At 35.5% G+C, this 15,326-nt stretch overlaps 1 protein-coding gene across 1 annotated transcript in view; it reads left to right on the top strand.

Annotated features, from left to right (window-relative positions):
- Window positions 1-14,399, top strand: part of LOC108746546 — a 20,540-nt gene extending 6,141 nt beyond the window's left edge. The window contains exon 2 of the mRNA XM_018483376.1: window positions 14,057-14,399. Coding sequence (XP_018338878.1) covers window positions 14,057-14,340 — 284 coding nt within the window. The 3' untranslated portion in view covers window positions 14,341-14,399. The remainder of the gene's footprint in view (window positions 1-14,056) is intronic.
- The last annotated feature ends 927 nt before the right edge of the window (window positions 14,400-15,326 follow it).

The following is a 15,326-nucleotide window of genomic DNA, read 5'->3' on the forward strand; positions in this document are numbered from 1 at the left end:
CAGATAATAAACCTTCACCAATTTGTCATATTATTTTTAAACGTGATTTAGAGTAATCTGTAATTTTTTCATAATTTTGTTATTGTTTTGAAAGTATGTGTAAAACATTCTTAAGATTCTAACTCACTATTCTATATATTATAATAATTTTTTTAATGATTTTACTACAATTATATTCTTTATCATTCTTCGTTATTATTCGTTATTTCTTCATTCAATGGCAAAAAAGTAGAGTGAGAATTAAAAATTTTTGTGAAGTCGTCAATTGTGTGCGTGCGTGCGTGCGTGCGTGCGTGCGTGCGTGCGTGCGTGCGCGCGCGCGCGCGCGCGTGTGTGTGTGTGTGTGTGTGTGTGTGAGAGAGATAAGAATCTAAACAATATTAATCAACAACTATAAAGCCAACAATTTGGATCAATAAAATATATATTTATATAAAAAACTCAATTCGAGTAATCCATAACGATTATGTCTTATTATTTTTAGATGTTATATGTATTTCTGTTTGTTCACCAACATTCTTTCAGATCTAGCAATACAAAGCATCCCAAATAGATGGAATATATTGAAAAAGACATTAGCATTTTATTAAATAAATTTATTTCTGCTGTTGAATTTGTACTTTTGTCCATGTATTATATTTTACATTCAACAACAATATCTAAACAATCCTTTGATACACGCATGGGTTTATCTTTATCGCCCATCGTCGCTAATTTGATATTGCAGGATCTAGAGGAAAAAGCGTTAAACAGTTTAAACTTTGATTACTTTTCTACTACTCTGTTACGTTGACAGTCTGTTAATCTTCCGATTAAATTGATAATATTGTTAGTGTATTTAATAGTTTTCATAATCGGTTACAATTTACTTATACATTGAAATATAATCGCAGCATTAGTTTTTCTAGATCTCTTTTTCACAGTCAAAGATGATACAATTTTTTTAAATTAGTTTCATAAAAGGACATTTTCAAAAAAATATTTATCATATATTTCGAGTCATCCTTTATGCCATAAGATTGAAACAATTTATAATTTTATAGATAGAGCGATTTTGTTATCTCATCCGACTTTTCAGAGTGAGAATTTCGAATTATGAGTTTTTGTTAGACAATGGCTATCCATTCAAATTAATTTGCAATGAAATAAATCGATTTAAAACACTTTTTAACGTATAATTTAGATAAAAATAATGAGAATATGATCAGTAATGTAAATGAAAACAATTCCAAAAAGAATACATTTTTGTGATACCTCATGTATATGATATTACACAAAATGTAGCAGCGTATTTTAACAAGTTATTAATTAAGTAGGCTAACGTTTGCTTTTTAGGTTTTCACGGGTATCATCTTCAAAGATATCAGAAAGTTTACGGATTACCGCCGTGTTTCTATTCATTGCTAATGCCAACATTTTGTGAACCTTGTCGTTCACTTCATCAGAGTGAAGAGCGTATTGAGCTGCTCCTCCAGTGAACTCCTTTTATATAAACTCTGTTGAGGGGGACAAGGATATATTGAGAAGGCGAGGAAGGAGACATTCTTGACTTGCCAAGAGAGCATATCTTCCATCCTTCTTATTTTAACTTGAGTCTCTATTCAAAATGTCTGAATGTTTCTGTATTTCCAGAACCTGTCTATACTTCTCGGAAAATATGATTTTATGAATAGTATTTGATGTCCTGTTTCAACGCTGTGTTCTATGCTGATTGTGTGACATGTTTCGGTATGACATCCCGTTGATGTTCCTTCATGCATACGTTGATCATTCTTCCGGTTTTATCGATGTATACTTTCCCGCAAGAGCAAGATATTTAGTATACTCCTGCGAAATTGAGTAAAGGTCTTTAGGATTTCTCAAGATTTGCTCGATCCTTGGGGGCTTGAAAATGGTTTGAATGCTATATTTGTTCAAAATCCTGTCAATTCGATCTGTTATTCCTTTTACATGAAAGAATAGAGAGACTTCTTTTGTTTAATTTTTCCTGTGGTTGTTATGTGTCGAAGTTCTTTGTGCCTCTTTTATGTTTGCCGATCGTCCTGTTCACATTCTTTTTATTGTTCCGCTGTAAAATTTGTTTCATGTGGTTGAGTTCTGTTTGTAGATATTCTGTATTAAAGATATTCAATGCTCTATGCTCAAGTGAGTGTATTGCCGACTGTTTTTGTGTTGGGTGGTGGTCATGTGACTCGGCACATAAGCATTTGTCAGTGTGTGTTGGCTTCCTGTATACTTGATGAAGAGTATTGTCAGCCTTAATTTTTTTTTATAAGAACATCTAAGAAAGCTTACCGTTTTCTTCCATGTCCATAGGATCGAATATTGGAATGTTGGTTGTTGAGAAAGTTTAAAAATTTATGAAATTTATTACTGTCTCCAGATTACGAATATATTATCTACATAACAAAACCAAACTTCTGATTTGTTGATCGCCTTACGAAGGGCCTCTTCTTCAAAGTACTCCACGAAGATATTTGCAATTACAAGGGAGACGGGAAAGCCCATAACCGCTCCAGACATCTGTTCGTAAAGTTCCGTTATGTTGATTATTGTAGGAAAAATGTATGGTCGTTAGGTAGCTCAATTAAAGGGATAATATTATTGGAGACTTTATGCGAAGATTTCTTCATACGCTCATGGAATATATAATTAGGTGATTTCCCGTTACCTGCTTGAGCCTGATGTCGTTGACCACTGAATGCTTTTTCCACAGATTTTTATTGTTACATTAGACTGCTAACTTCCCATTTTTCCTTAAAAAAGTAGTTCTTTAAAAGTATTACCTGCGCGTAGAATAAGACCATCACACACAGAAAAGAGATGCTAATAGGTCAGGTGATCTATCGTTTCTGTGATTGGTTTAAAAGTATATAGAAAGTATGCGCAGCATGCAAATGTACTTATTCTGTGCATATAGTACATACATTTCGGCAACAGTTAAAAGGACGAGTTATCAGTTTAGTGTTATAATAGAACTCTGTGGATTCCTTAGGAAGGATTTCTTCCTCAAAGGACAACAAGGTGCCTTGCTCAGCTCTCAGATTGAATAGAATGTTTATTTCGGTATTTATTCGATCCCTCTCTGATATCAGAAACAATACTTCCTCTACTAATTTTTACTTTCATAAATAATTAAACACAAATTCTTGTTATTAATGTAATACATTGAATACCACAACTTCTAATTCTAATAAAAAATAATTATATCCTCTCTTTTTTCATTCTTTTACATTAGTATTAAAAAAGACAAAAATGCATCTTCATGAATAAAAAGATTTGTTTTATTGTTATAAACACTTCTTTATTATTGTGACATTATAATGTAAGAACGCAATTAAAAAAATAAAAAAATAAATGAATTGCGTACGATGAAAGTTATTTATATAGATTAGCAGTACTAAATAATTAATTTGTAGTACTTACAAGTAAACCCAAATGTTACACTTTGATTTTAACACATATTTTTTTATAGATGCTTTTACGCTTACCCATTAAAACCCGGTAAAACACTCTCATTAAAAAAATCGATTTTTATATTTTTGAATCAATATCGTTGAAACGGTAAAAGACATGAAAAAAATTTCAAAAGAATTTTATGGTTTTTAATGTTTACTTACATTTTTCAGAAATGTTATTTTTTTCGAAATCCCCCTTCCCCTCTCAATTTTTGAAAAATTTAAAATTGGTCTTATTGCATATTTAACGACAAATATATCCATGCATGATAAAATCATTTTGTAAAGACGCATTTTTCAGGAATAAACTACTTAGATATATACTCGTATAATACCTTCATATATCGCTGTTCGCGTTCCGCTTAGCTGTATGGTGTCTATTGCTATTAGAGAGTTTCACAGAGAAAGAGTGGTAAACTGCACCACGTGACTCGGTCTCCTCTGATTGGACACGGTCATCAAAGCTCCATAGAGCATTCACGGATGCAGCAATAGATTAAAACATATTAGAGAAGAGTCGATATTTGAAAAAGTCGCAATTCGTCATTTTACAACTGGTCAAGTCTTTATAAGTGATACATATTACACTACTCAACAAAATTAAAGCATTACCTGATCCACCCTGCAAAAATAGGCAAATTTCGAAATAGAATAACTTCGTCAAAAATCATCGTATCGAGATTTTCAAAAAAACATTTTTAAGCTTGAAATCTCTACTTTTTAGATCGGTACATAAAAACCGATATCTTAATGATATTTTGTGAAGTTACATATAAACATAAATGAAGACACATCAGATCTTAAAAATTTTTACGAAATTTGCGAAGTTTTATGGCGCAAATTAAAAATTACACAAATGCGGTTTACATCATTCAAAAGAGTAAATCTTTAGCTTTAATTTATTTTTTTATGAAGCTTCTTACGATTTTTTTTTACCAAATTATTCAACGTTAAAGCAAAAATGACCCTTTTTGTTTCAATATTGAATAACTCGATACAGAGCTCAATAAAAAGCAAATTGAAGGTAAAGATTTACTGCTTCGATTGCTGTAAACCGTTTTTTTGTATGAATTTTACTTCATGCCATAGACTTTTGTAAAATTTGTACCAAATTTTCACATCCAGTGATCAAACTTACAAGCATTATACGAAAAGCGAAGACAATATTTTGAATTTGCTGGATACAGAATAACGTTTTTTGAGTTAGAGCAGGAACGTACACAACGTTGGTATAATCAAAAAGAGAGACTATAAAGAGTCAAGACATTAGAAGTTTCTGAGTAGTAGTAAGAATGTAACAAAATGGATAGAGAAGACGAAGACGAAGGAAGGCAGCCTGACATTTCACGGAGATATGATCAGTGATCATTGATCACAAAAAAATCAAGAGGAGTCAAAATGCACACCGAGAATTTTGACAGAAGAAGATTGTGGAATAGGAACAGAATTAAGAGAAAAAGAGGAGAGCGAAAAGAGAGAGTCAGTAATAAATAAGAAGGATTTAGAGGGATTTAAATGTAAAGAATTAGATGAGGCCTATTCAAAAATAGACCTAAGATCAGTATTGAGAATTTCCTAAGCTAGGGAAGAGTCAGCGGGCTCAAAGAAAAGGAGAAAGATGACGTCATTAGCATACATAAAAATTTTGAAAGAAATAAGAACAGAGGTAAATAGAGTAAATAATAGGAGATCGAGGACAGAGCCTTGAGAGACGCCAGAAGGAACAAAACGAGGAAAGTTAGGGGAAGTGGTGAAAAGAAGGACATGCTGAATGCGAGGTCTGGCTATTAAATAACGAGACTGCTTATGAAAAAGAGTTTTATTTTAAAAATTATTCTACAATTGAATGCTCCCCTTTAATGTACTCTCCTCCCCTCGCCACACACCGTTCCATTCGTTTTTTCCATTGGTCAAAGCAATGCTGGAAGTCTTCTTTTGTAAGAGCATTTAGGAGCTCCGCCGATTTTCGCTTCACCTTTTCCATCGACTCGAACCGGGTTCCTTTTAAGGCAGACTTGATCTTCGGAAACAGGAAAAAGTCACAGGGTGCTAAATCAGGCGAGTACGGCGCGTGTTCGAGCACTGGAGTGCCTCTAGCGGCTAAATAACGCTTCACAGACAGCGCGTTATGGGCAGGTGCGTTGTCCTGGTGTCAAGTCCACGACTTGTTTTTCCACAACTCCGGCCGTTTCTTACGAATTCGCTCTCGCAGTGTTGCCAAAACTGTCAAATAGTAAGTTTGGTTTACAGTTTGACCCTCTGGAACCCATTCAGTCATCACGATGCCGTTGATGTCGAAAAAAACGATTAGCATGGCTTTAAATTTTGATTTCGACATCCTTGCTTTTTTCATTCTTGGCGATGCAGGAGTTTTCCAGTGCATGGATTGCCGCTTAGTTTCAACATCGTATTGGAATATCCAGGTTTCATCGCAAGTGATGATGTTTTCCATCAATTCAGGCTCTTCATCTAACCTCTCAAGAAAATCTGAGCAGATCTGTTGACGGACGAGCTTTTGGTCAGGGGTCAAATTTTTTGGGACCAACTTTGCACAGACTTTCTTCATGTTTAATTCGTCATGTAAAATTTTTCTGACAGTTTCTTTATCGGCGTTTACAGTCTCAGCAATCATCCGAATGCTCATACGACGATCTCCGCGCACAATTTCATTGATTTTGGTCACTGTTTGCGGAGTTGAAACAGAGACAGGTCGACCTGGACGTTGGTCATCTTCGGTGCTCTCTCGGCCTTCAGAAAACCGTTTATACCATTCGAAAACACGCGCACGAGATAGAGAATTCTCACCATAGGCCTCTTTCAACAACTTATAGTCCTCAGTCGGAGTTTTTTTTAATTTAACGAGAAATTTCACATTGATCCGTTGCTCGTGTTTTTCGTCACACATTGTTATCGGCACGAGAAAAAAACAAGTTCGTTTCTAACCTCTATAGAAAAAATACTACTACTGCGACAAAAACGTGTTTTCGTACTGGAATAGTAGACACTTCCAGCTATCCAACGCTGCATTCGTTTCCCACCCTACCCCTCTAGGACGCCTTCTGCGCGCGCAGTCTCGTTATTTAATAGTCAGACCTCGTATGTGCCGATAAAGAAAGAGCGTATGAGAGAAAGAGCAGAGGATGCGAGACCATAGTGACCAAGCAGTTTGAGCAGAAGAAATTCATGGTTGACAGTATTAAATGATTTGGAAAAATCGAGAGCAATTATAGAGGTTAGGAGACCGAAGTCAAAATCACGAAGAACAGAATCAGATAGATGCAACAGCTCCGTGGTAGTGCTGTACAAGCATCGAAAACCAGATTGGCAGTCGGGTATGAAGTTGGTAGAGTTAAAATAAGAGTTCAGTTGCCTGAAACAGATCTGCTCAAGAAGCTTGGAAAGAAAAGAAGGAATAGAGATGGTTCGAAAGGAAAAGAGTGAAGAGGGATTGTGTTTTAGGGATAGGAAATAGGTACTGTGACGTGACGTTTTTCGTCCGTCACTGTGTCGCAGATAAACCAGGTGGATCCTAGGTTCTCATAGCTTGTGAGGGCGAGCAAATTAGCGTACGGGCGCTGACGTTCAAGCGCCATGTTAATTTATTAATTTTTCTTAATTTTTTTAATTATCTTTTGCGAGAATCTTTAAGTAACGCTAACCAGGACGAGGTTCGATAACTGTGTGCGTGGATTGTCCCGGTCGCTAACAGAGAAGAGGATCGCCGAAGAAGATCGTCACCGAAGAGGCTCCGGGCTATTCCCAGTGGCGGGGGTACGCAAGTCGAATCTTTTATTATTTTGGCTGTCCGCGTCTGTTGTTTGCGCCTTTTAGTACAGATCCTGTTTTACAGAAATGAGGATGCTGAAACTCATCCGATAATATCGATAATAACGAGCTCATATTACAATAGAGACGAATTATTGCAGCTGCCGTATATTGCGTATGCGATGAGATTGTTGTAATTGTCTCCGTTAAGCTGTCAAATACAAGCTTACTTTTTTATTATTAAGAAATAGTAATACTTATATTTTCTCTCGCCTTCCGATTTATTCCCGCTCCGAATAACCCACCATCTCTGCCCATTGTGAGGGCTGAGCAGTCGGCTATCGTCCGTCGCAATTGAAAAATTGAGAATAATCATGCGAAATTTAGAGAAATAATTTAGAGAAAAGTAACACGTTCACCCAACTTAAGTTAGAGAAGTTTCGCGATAATTCAGTACCTAGCTAATGACTTTGAGTATCGAGATGAAATTACTGGCTGTTGAATAAAGATAAAATATGAAACGTGACGAAGTTGTGCCATCAATCGAGACTACATAAGGTCACAGTACATAATAGCACATAGAAATATCCAGACATATGTATATCAGGCAAAATATCAAATTTTATTTATGCGACTTCTAATTATACAATCAAAGATTTATAAAATATTATTTGTGTTATAGATTTTATTTAAATAAAACTAGAGAACAAACATATAAAATAAACCTATAGACAGGGCTGGGCAAAATACATTATCGAAGTATTGAAAATACAAAGTACAAAATACTGGCAATCTTAGTACAATATTTGATAAAAATAATCTTATAATAGCTCAATAATAATAAACAATAAATAACAAGAAGGGGGGACTACAAGCCAGATTTTTATGTATTTCAAATTCTTAGAACGTTTCGACCTTATTAATAGGTCATCCTCGGTGTAAAGAAATTAAACGCAAATTTGACAAAATTATTGTAATAAAATAGTTAAAATTATACAATTTATAATTACGCAAAAAGTTGATAGTATTTACTCTATCTATTTTCCGCACAATGCTTTTCGTTCTGATAATATTATCGATTATATTCTTCCATTATAATAGTCACAACTTAGTCAGAAATGATAATGGAATCGACATCGGACCACCGGCCGCCCGGGGGAGGGAGAGAGGGGATGGAGTACCGGCTGCCTCCAGGTCCTTACGCTCGCCCCATTTGCCTTCCGCGTCTTTCAACAGGCTTAGCCCGCTTCCTCACTCTCTCCTCTTTCTATAGTATGCCTTACAGAAGAAGAAGATTGCTCTCCACTGGTCGTTGCCGCGCATGGCCTTGACTATTGCCGGCGGCAACAGATCTTCACCGATCGCTCGGACTAGAGCAGCTCTTTCGTCCATCCACGTCGGGTAATTCTCAACTGTATATGACGCCGAGTTAAGCTCGGCGCCGCAGTGGTGACACTTTGCGGTCGGCTCTCTTCCTATTCACCGCAAGTACTCCTCGAAGCAACCATGCCCGGAAAGCATCTGCGTCAGGCGATATGAGAGAGCACCATGATTCTTCTCAATCCACTCTTTAAGATGGGGACTGATAGCCCGCACAGCCCTTTTAACGGAGATCTCCAGATCACTGACGGAAAGATGGGCCGATGTCTAATGACATCGCCAACACCATTCCTTCCTCCCCCCCCCCTCAACCACGGACTCCAAGAGCGTCCTCATCTGCCGGATGGCTTCGATAGTTGAACATCCTTCACGAAATGTACTGTCCTCGGTGGAGGTCAAGGTCCTCCCGGCACAGATGCCGGACAATGCGGTGAGCGATTATCCGCTCAAGCATTTTACCCGTATCGTCCAACAAGCAAATCGGACGGTACGCGGATGGCAACTCCGCCGGTCCTCCTTTCGGACAAGAACTAAGTTGGCTCTTTTCCAAACTGGAAGGAACTTTCCTTGCCGGAGACAAATGTTAAAAATCTGTCTCAGGCGGCCGCTGAACTCACGAAGGCCAGTGCCCAGACACGGCTATAGACCCCGTCAGGACCAGGGGCTTTGGATGGCCCCCTGATCTTGCAATGAACTTGGACCATCTCCTCGGACCAGACCTCCAGATCTTTCGCCCTTTGGACATCGTATGGACGAATGTTGTCGGGGCGCGTGGGGAATAGTTTATACACCACGTGTTCAAGGAGCCGGGAGTCCATTCTTTCCGTCAGTGGGGGCATTCACGGTCGCGTCTTTTTCGCGATCACACAATAAGGGAATCCCCACGGGTTTCTGTCCAAATCCGAGACCAGCTCGGTCCACTTACGGGCCTTGGCCTTGCGGATCGCCACGCGGAGAACTTTGTGCGCTTCGCGCAGTCTGTCCCCCGCGTCTGTCAAAACCGCTTCACCTTCGCAACGCCTCTTGGCCCGTGCAAGATGGCGCCTGACTGAGACCGCTCATTCTCTCAGTGTAGCGATCTCAGATGACCAGTATCAGTATGCAAACTGTGCTGGCGTCCTACGACTCCGGGGCATTGAGGCGTCGGATAGCCGGATCGTCATGCCCTCCGGAGCCTTTCTATCTCTGCCTCGACGTCCTCACCCGGGTTGTACGCTGTCCAGGTGAGGACTATCGTTGGAGGGCACCCAGATTTAGTCTTTTAGAGGCTCACCTGAGATGCCTGACATCTTTTGACACTCCTCAATCTCATATGAGGTCAGGTCTCATATGAGAATCGTTCCCTGGGGTGCCGGGCCCAGTCTACAGACTCCTCTTATCTAACGGAGGAGTCCATACAGAACGCTCTTACACCTCGCGCCGGCATCTCTCGCGGAGATATAGGAATTATAATAGAAATTGAAACACATGCCGCCATCTCCCGCTTTTTGAAATGTGTTTCAATTTCCATTATAGCTCCTATTCACTCCAACAAATGCATTAAAGCGAATAAGAGCTGTAGTAGGAGCATGCGACGCGAACAAACGTTGGTAATATTAGGTAGTACATGATAAAAAAAGAATCTAATGATGTGAGTACGACAAAGACAACAACTAAGGTTGAATCGTCACCGAACAGATCCTAGTTTAGCTAACAAACGAGAAGGCAAAAAATTAGAGAGAGACGCTTGCAAACTGAACCATGTAATCTTTTCATGGTTCCGGAAGCCAGTGTTGTTAGACATGCTGAGTTTTTGGTGCATGCACGTCGAATGTAGTTTTAGTAACTCATTACTAGTTCATTAACAGGAGTTCATAAACAGGAGTTCATTAGTCGCCCATTAAAAATTTTTGAAAATTGTAATATACTTTTTATATTTTACATATATACTACGTATATTTGTATATTGAAATTGGCTTAATGCAAAATCTTGTACAACTTTAGGATCTATACAAATATCCTTCAATAGTGGAATTAAGTGATCTGCGATGTAAAAATCAATATTGTGTTTAGCATATAATATTGCTAAAAAGTACATTTTTTTATGTAATATGTGTCTCCTTTTGCAAGTCGAATTTTCATATACCACGCTAGATCTTATCATAAATTTGATATATTGCAAAAGTTTCTTATGATAATAGGTATTTAAAGGTTTTAAAGATCGCTTATAATGATTCTGTTATTAAATATGGCAAATTATGAAAATAGGAAATCTAAAATGGCGCCCTCAATATTCGGATTTATACGTAGAATTACAGTAATCAAATTTTTTATAAAAATGAATCTGAGCGTGCTGTGTAAGACAAGTTGACTGCAAATCTATTAATTAAATGGAAACATCAATGATAGCGAATTTAAAATGGTCGATCTAAAATGTTTGCTCGATTAAAGTCACATAAATGCATTTCATAACTGTGTACAATCAGCGTGCGCACCACAGGCATATAATAGAAGTCACTACATCCTTTCGGAGGATTATAGACGGAGGAGGAGGAAGGTTTCGCAAGGGGGCCAAAAATCGAACTTTTTTAACATTCTCCTGATATTTTATATTTGTTGTTGTTGAAAAAAAGGCAAGAAAATATTAGAGACCCTAAAAAATATTTCATAATTTCTCATCAAATCGTTCTGAGAAATTATATTTCTTATTTCTTGTTATTGGAAAAAATTACCAAAAAATATTTTAAAATCTCAAAAATTTCTCATAATTTTATTTATAATTACTTACAAGTTGTTGATGTAATAAATTATGAAAAATTTTATGAAAAATTATGAAAAAAAATTTTACCAATATATTTACACAGTCTTCCAGAACATTTGAGATTATTTTCGGCTCAACTTCCGTATATTACTAAGTCCGATTTTGATGAAATTTTACAGAAATGTGGTATTAATTAAATGCAGTCAAATTCATAAATTCGTAGTTGAAGAAATGCTTAGTTCTCAAAATATTCAAATTTTATTTCAGTGACTTAATTAATGTTTTGGAAGAACTACCAAAAACACTGTACCTTCAATTTTCATAAATTTTGGCAGAAGCACTCTAAATGATGTCAAATGAATAATGTCAAATGCCCTTAAATGGATTTTCATCGATACGAAGATTTAATGCCAAAAATGTTTATACAAAATTATGTATCACTGGAATGGAGTTTTCCTTTTCTTGAGGGCGCGCGACTTTCATCTAAAGAGTCCCCCACCCCATCTCCCCCCCTTGCTTGGGGGCGCGCGACTTTCATCTGAAACGACTCTCACTCCACTTCTTCCCTGTTTGGGGGCGCATGACTTTTTACGCAAAACGAGATCTACCTCCACCACTCTCTGTCAATGAAAAGTGCTGAAATATTATATAATATGTACTTTGTGTTCGAAAATTACATACTATTCATAAAAATTGTTTTGTTTATAACTTTTTAATGAATAACGAGTGACAGAAAAGATAAGACTTTGACCTCCTTGAAGGTCAAGGTTAAGGTCAAGGTCAATTGGAGGTCATTTGGGACTATGTAAAGGAAAAGTTTTACCAAATGTTAATTAAGTCGATCAAATAAATTTTGAATATTTCGGAAACTAAGCATTTCCGCAAGTTCACATTTATGGATTTGATTACATTTAGTTGGTACTACATACCTGTAAAATTTTATCGAAATCGAATTTGGATACTTTCTAAATCTGAGTCAGTGGATAATCACTAATTACTCAGTGGCATATTTGACACTGCTAATCAGTAAAATTTAACTAAAAAAGAAAAAATTTTGTACATTATATAACTAAAATACTGATATAAGCATGTTAATTTCAATTTTTCAATACTATATTCATTGAATTTATGCACTAAAACAAGATTAGTTAGATTACATAATAAAAATCAGTTAGGTTAGGAATCTCACATTTCATTCATTGATTACCAGTAACATATTTGGCACTGATATCAGTGATTATCCACTGATTCAGATTTAGAGAGTAGTATACTCGTATACGGAAGGTCTTATCTTGTTTTCATATGCAGATAGAGTCGAAAAGTTGTCTATAATTTTTCAATTGTCGCAATAGTTAATGAATTATCAATTAATTAAACTCACCGTATTAGCGCGTATAGCTATCACCGAATGCAAGCGCACGGCGAAATGTAGCCGCCAACGATCGAGGGTGCTACACATGAAACATTGTTTATAATTCGATTTTCAATAATTAATAACTTGTTAATTATTGCGAAAAATGAAAAATTGTACAGGACTTTTTGACTTAGTTTCCGCTCTATCTGCATGAAAATAGTCCGAAATATTCTGTATACATAGTATAAGGCATACAACTTGGACACTTCGAAAAACTTATAAACTATAAGTTGTATGAAAAACTGTTATACAAAAGTTGCATTACTTCGAGAGGGCCATTACATAGTGCATACATTTTTTTATAAGTAGAAGCGTTAAAAAAATTTCATGGTCAACCTCATTTTTTAAAATGAAATTATATGAATTTTTTTACATTATATGATTCTTCTTTCTTTTCTGCATATAAAAATATTAAAATAAAAGTATCTAAAAACCAATAGTTTAAGAGATATTTTATATCTTATTCCGGCGCATATTGACATAAAATATTAAACATTTTTTAACTATTAATTTTTTTATGATAGTATCTTAATACTTTTATAAACAGAATAATAAGATGAATCAACTGGTATAAAAAAAACACATAATTGCTTTAAAAAATATGTGAACAAAATGGATAATTTTTTAAACAAGCAACTATATGTTTTATGTAACTAATTGATTTATTTTATTATTCTATACGAGATATTTAATATTTTATGTCAATATGTAGCGAAATAAAGTTTATTTTATCTAAATTATATCTTATTTAAAATTATATTATCTAAAAAAGTTCATATAATTCCATTTTTTTAAATGAGATTGACCTAAAAATCTTTTTAATGCTTCTATTTATAAAAAAATGTATGCACTATGTAAGTCATGCATTATGAACACGAGCGTAGCAGGTAGCGTCCGATACTGCTATGCCAGAGATCCCGGGTTCGATCCCAAGCAGAACCGAAAAATTTTCGTATGCTCGTAGCTCCTCTCGGTAGACAATGGCAAACCACTGAGAGGATCTTTGCCAGGTACTCTTCTCTAAACAAAATCGTCATTCGGAATCAACGTCAAACTGTAGGTTCCTTATGACTGTGTACAATCAACGTGCGTACCACAGGCATATGAGAGAAGTCATCACGCTTGATTACGGACAATAGGACTGAGGATGGAAGTCATGCAACTTTTGTATTATATAAAAGTTTTTCATACGACTTATAGTTTACAAGTTTTTCGAAGTATGCAAGTTGTATACCCTGTGTATTTACTTAATCAAGAATGCCTTGTTCTCATATGATATTGTACTTACATAAATTGCAGATTTACCCGTGGGAGAATCAATCGAGGAGATTGCCGAATCTGTAGATGAGTTACGAGAGAAGCTCGCCAATATGAAGAAGCTCATGATAGAGCGAAAGGGCACTACACTGGGAGAGATCAGTGCTCGGAAAAGGAAAGAGGCTTCTAATATGATAGATGGCAATCTTTTGTCCTGGATCTTTGGATTGGCTCTTATGGGAATCCTAATTGTTAGCTCCTATGCTTTTTATAATCTGTATTATGCAGTACTAAAGAGATTCCCATCCCATCATACTGAACTATAAAAAGTGGGCGTAGAATAAAAAGGAGCGAAACCAAAAATTTTCGCAAATTCTTAACATTATTACAAAAAATCGGCCATGCTTAATTTCCCCATCAGACATTTTAACGAGGAAAATGTTGCCTCATGTTCTTTTCGCTATAAATTTTTTGACCACTTTTTCACAAAAAAAATTATATCAAAGAAAAAACTGTTAATTTACTCGACGGCACTAATGCGCATTGGTGCATATTAAATCTGTTATACATTTTTATTTAAATATAATAATGAAATACAAATATTTCGTATTATAAAGTAGATATGTTACTTAACAGCATAATTGTATATTGATTAGAAGTTTAAAAGTAGTTTAAAAATTTATTTCGTTTAACTCGATTTATACTAAACACCTTTATATCAATTTGTGTATGATGATTTTAATAATCAATTCTAGAGCATCGAACCAAATTCACTATACAGTATCCGAGTAATTAATGATTAAAAATAAAAATGAGTATCTAAAGGCTTAGAAAATTAAAAATTTCAGAGTGCAATAAACAGGACAATGAACTAAGCTGATCAGTGTACAATTAAAATTAATGTATTGACAAATTCAAATGCAATATAAATATTTCAAGCATTTCGATTCATACTCAGTCATCGTTAGTGGGTGAAAACTTACAATTCTGAATACATATAATCAATGCTTTAATAAAAATTCCTTTACAAAGCTTATCCCACATTAAATAAAATACGCCTGATCCTCCTCATATGTATATCTATAAATATCAAAAAAACATCGCTCGCAATTGATGGACAAGATTTTTAATTGTACGAAGAAAAGTCGACAGTTCATAACTTTGAAAGATGTTTCCCTAAGGTTTTGATGCGCTGAAAATGATTACATTGTTTTTTTTCATTACTCTCCATTTTTTAAATAATCAAAAATAATAAGCAAAAACAATTTTTTCGGAAGTAAATTCTTTATTAATTTTTTCCAGCTAAACAAAA

This window comes from Trachymyrmex septentrionalis, unplaced genomic scaffold, assembly GCF_001594115.1.
Source record: "Trachymyrmex septentrionalis isolate Tsep2-gDNA-1 unplaced genomic scaffold, Tsep1.0 scaffold178, whole genome shotgun sequence".
NCBI lineage: Eukaryota > Metazoa > Arthropoda > Insecta > Hymenoptera > Formicidae > Trachymyrmex > Trachymyrmex septentrionalis.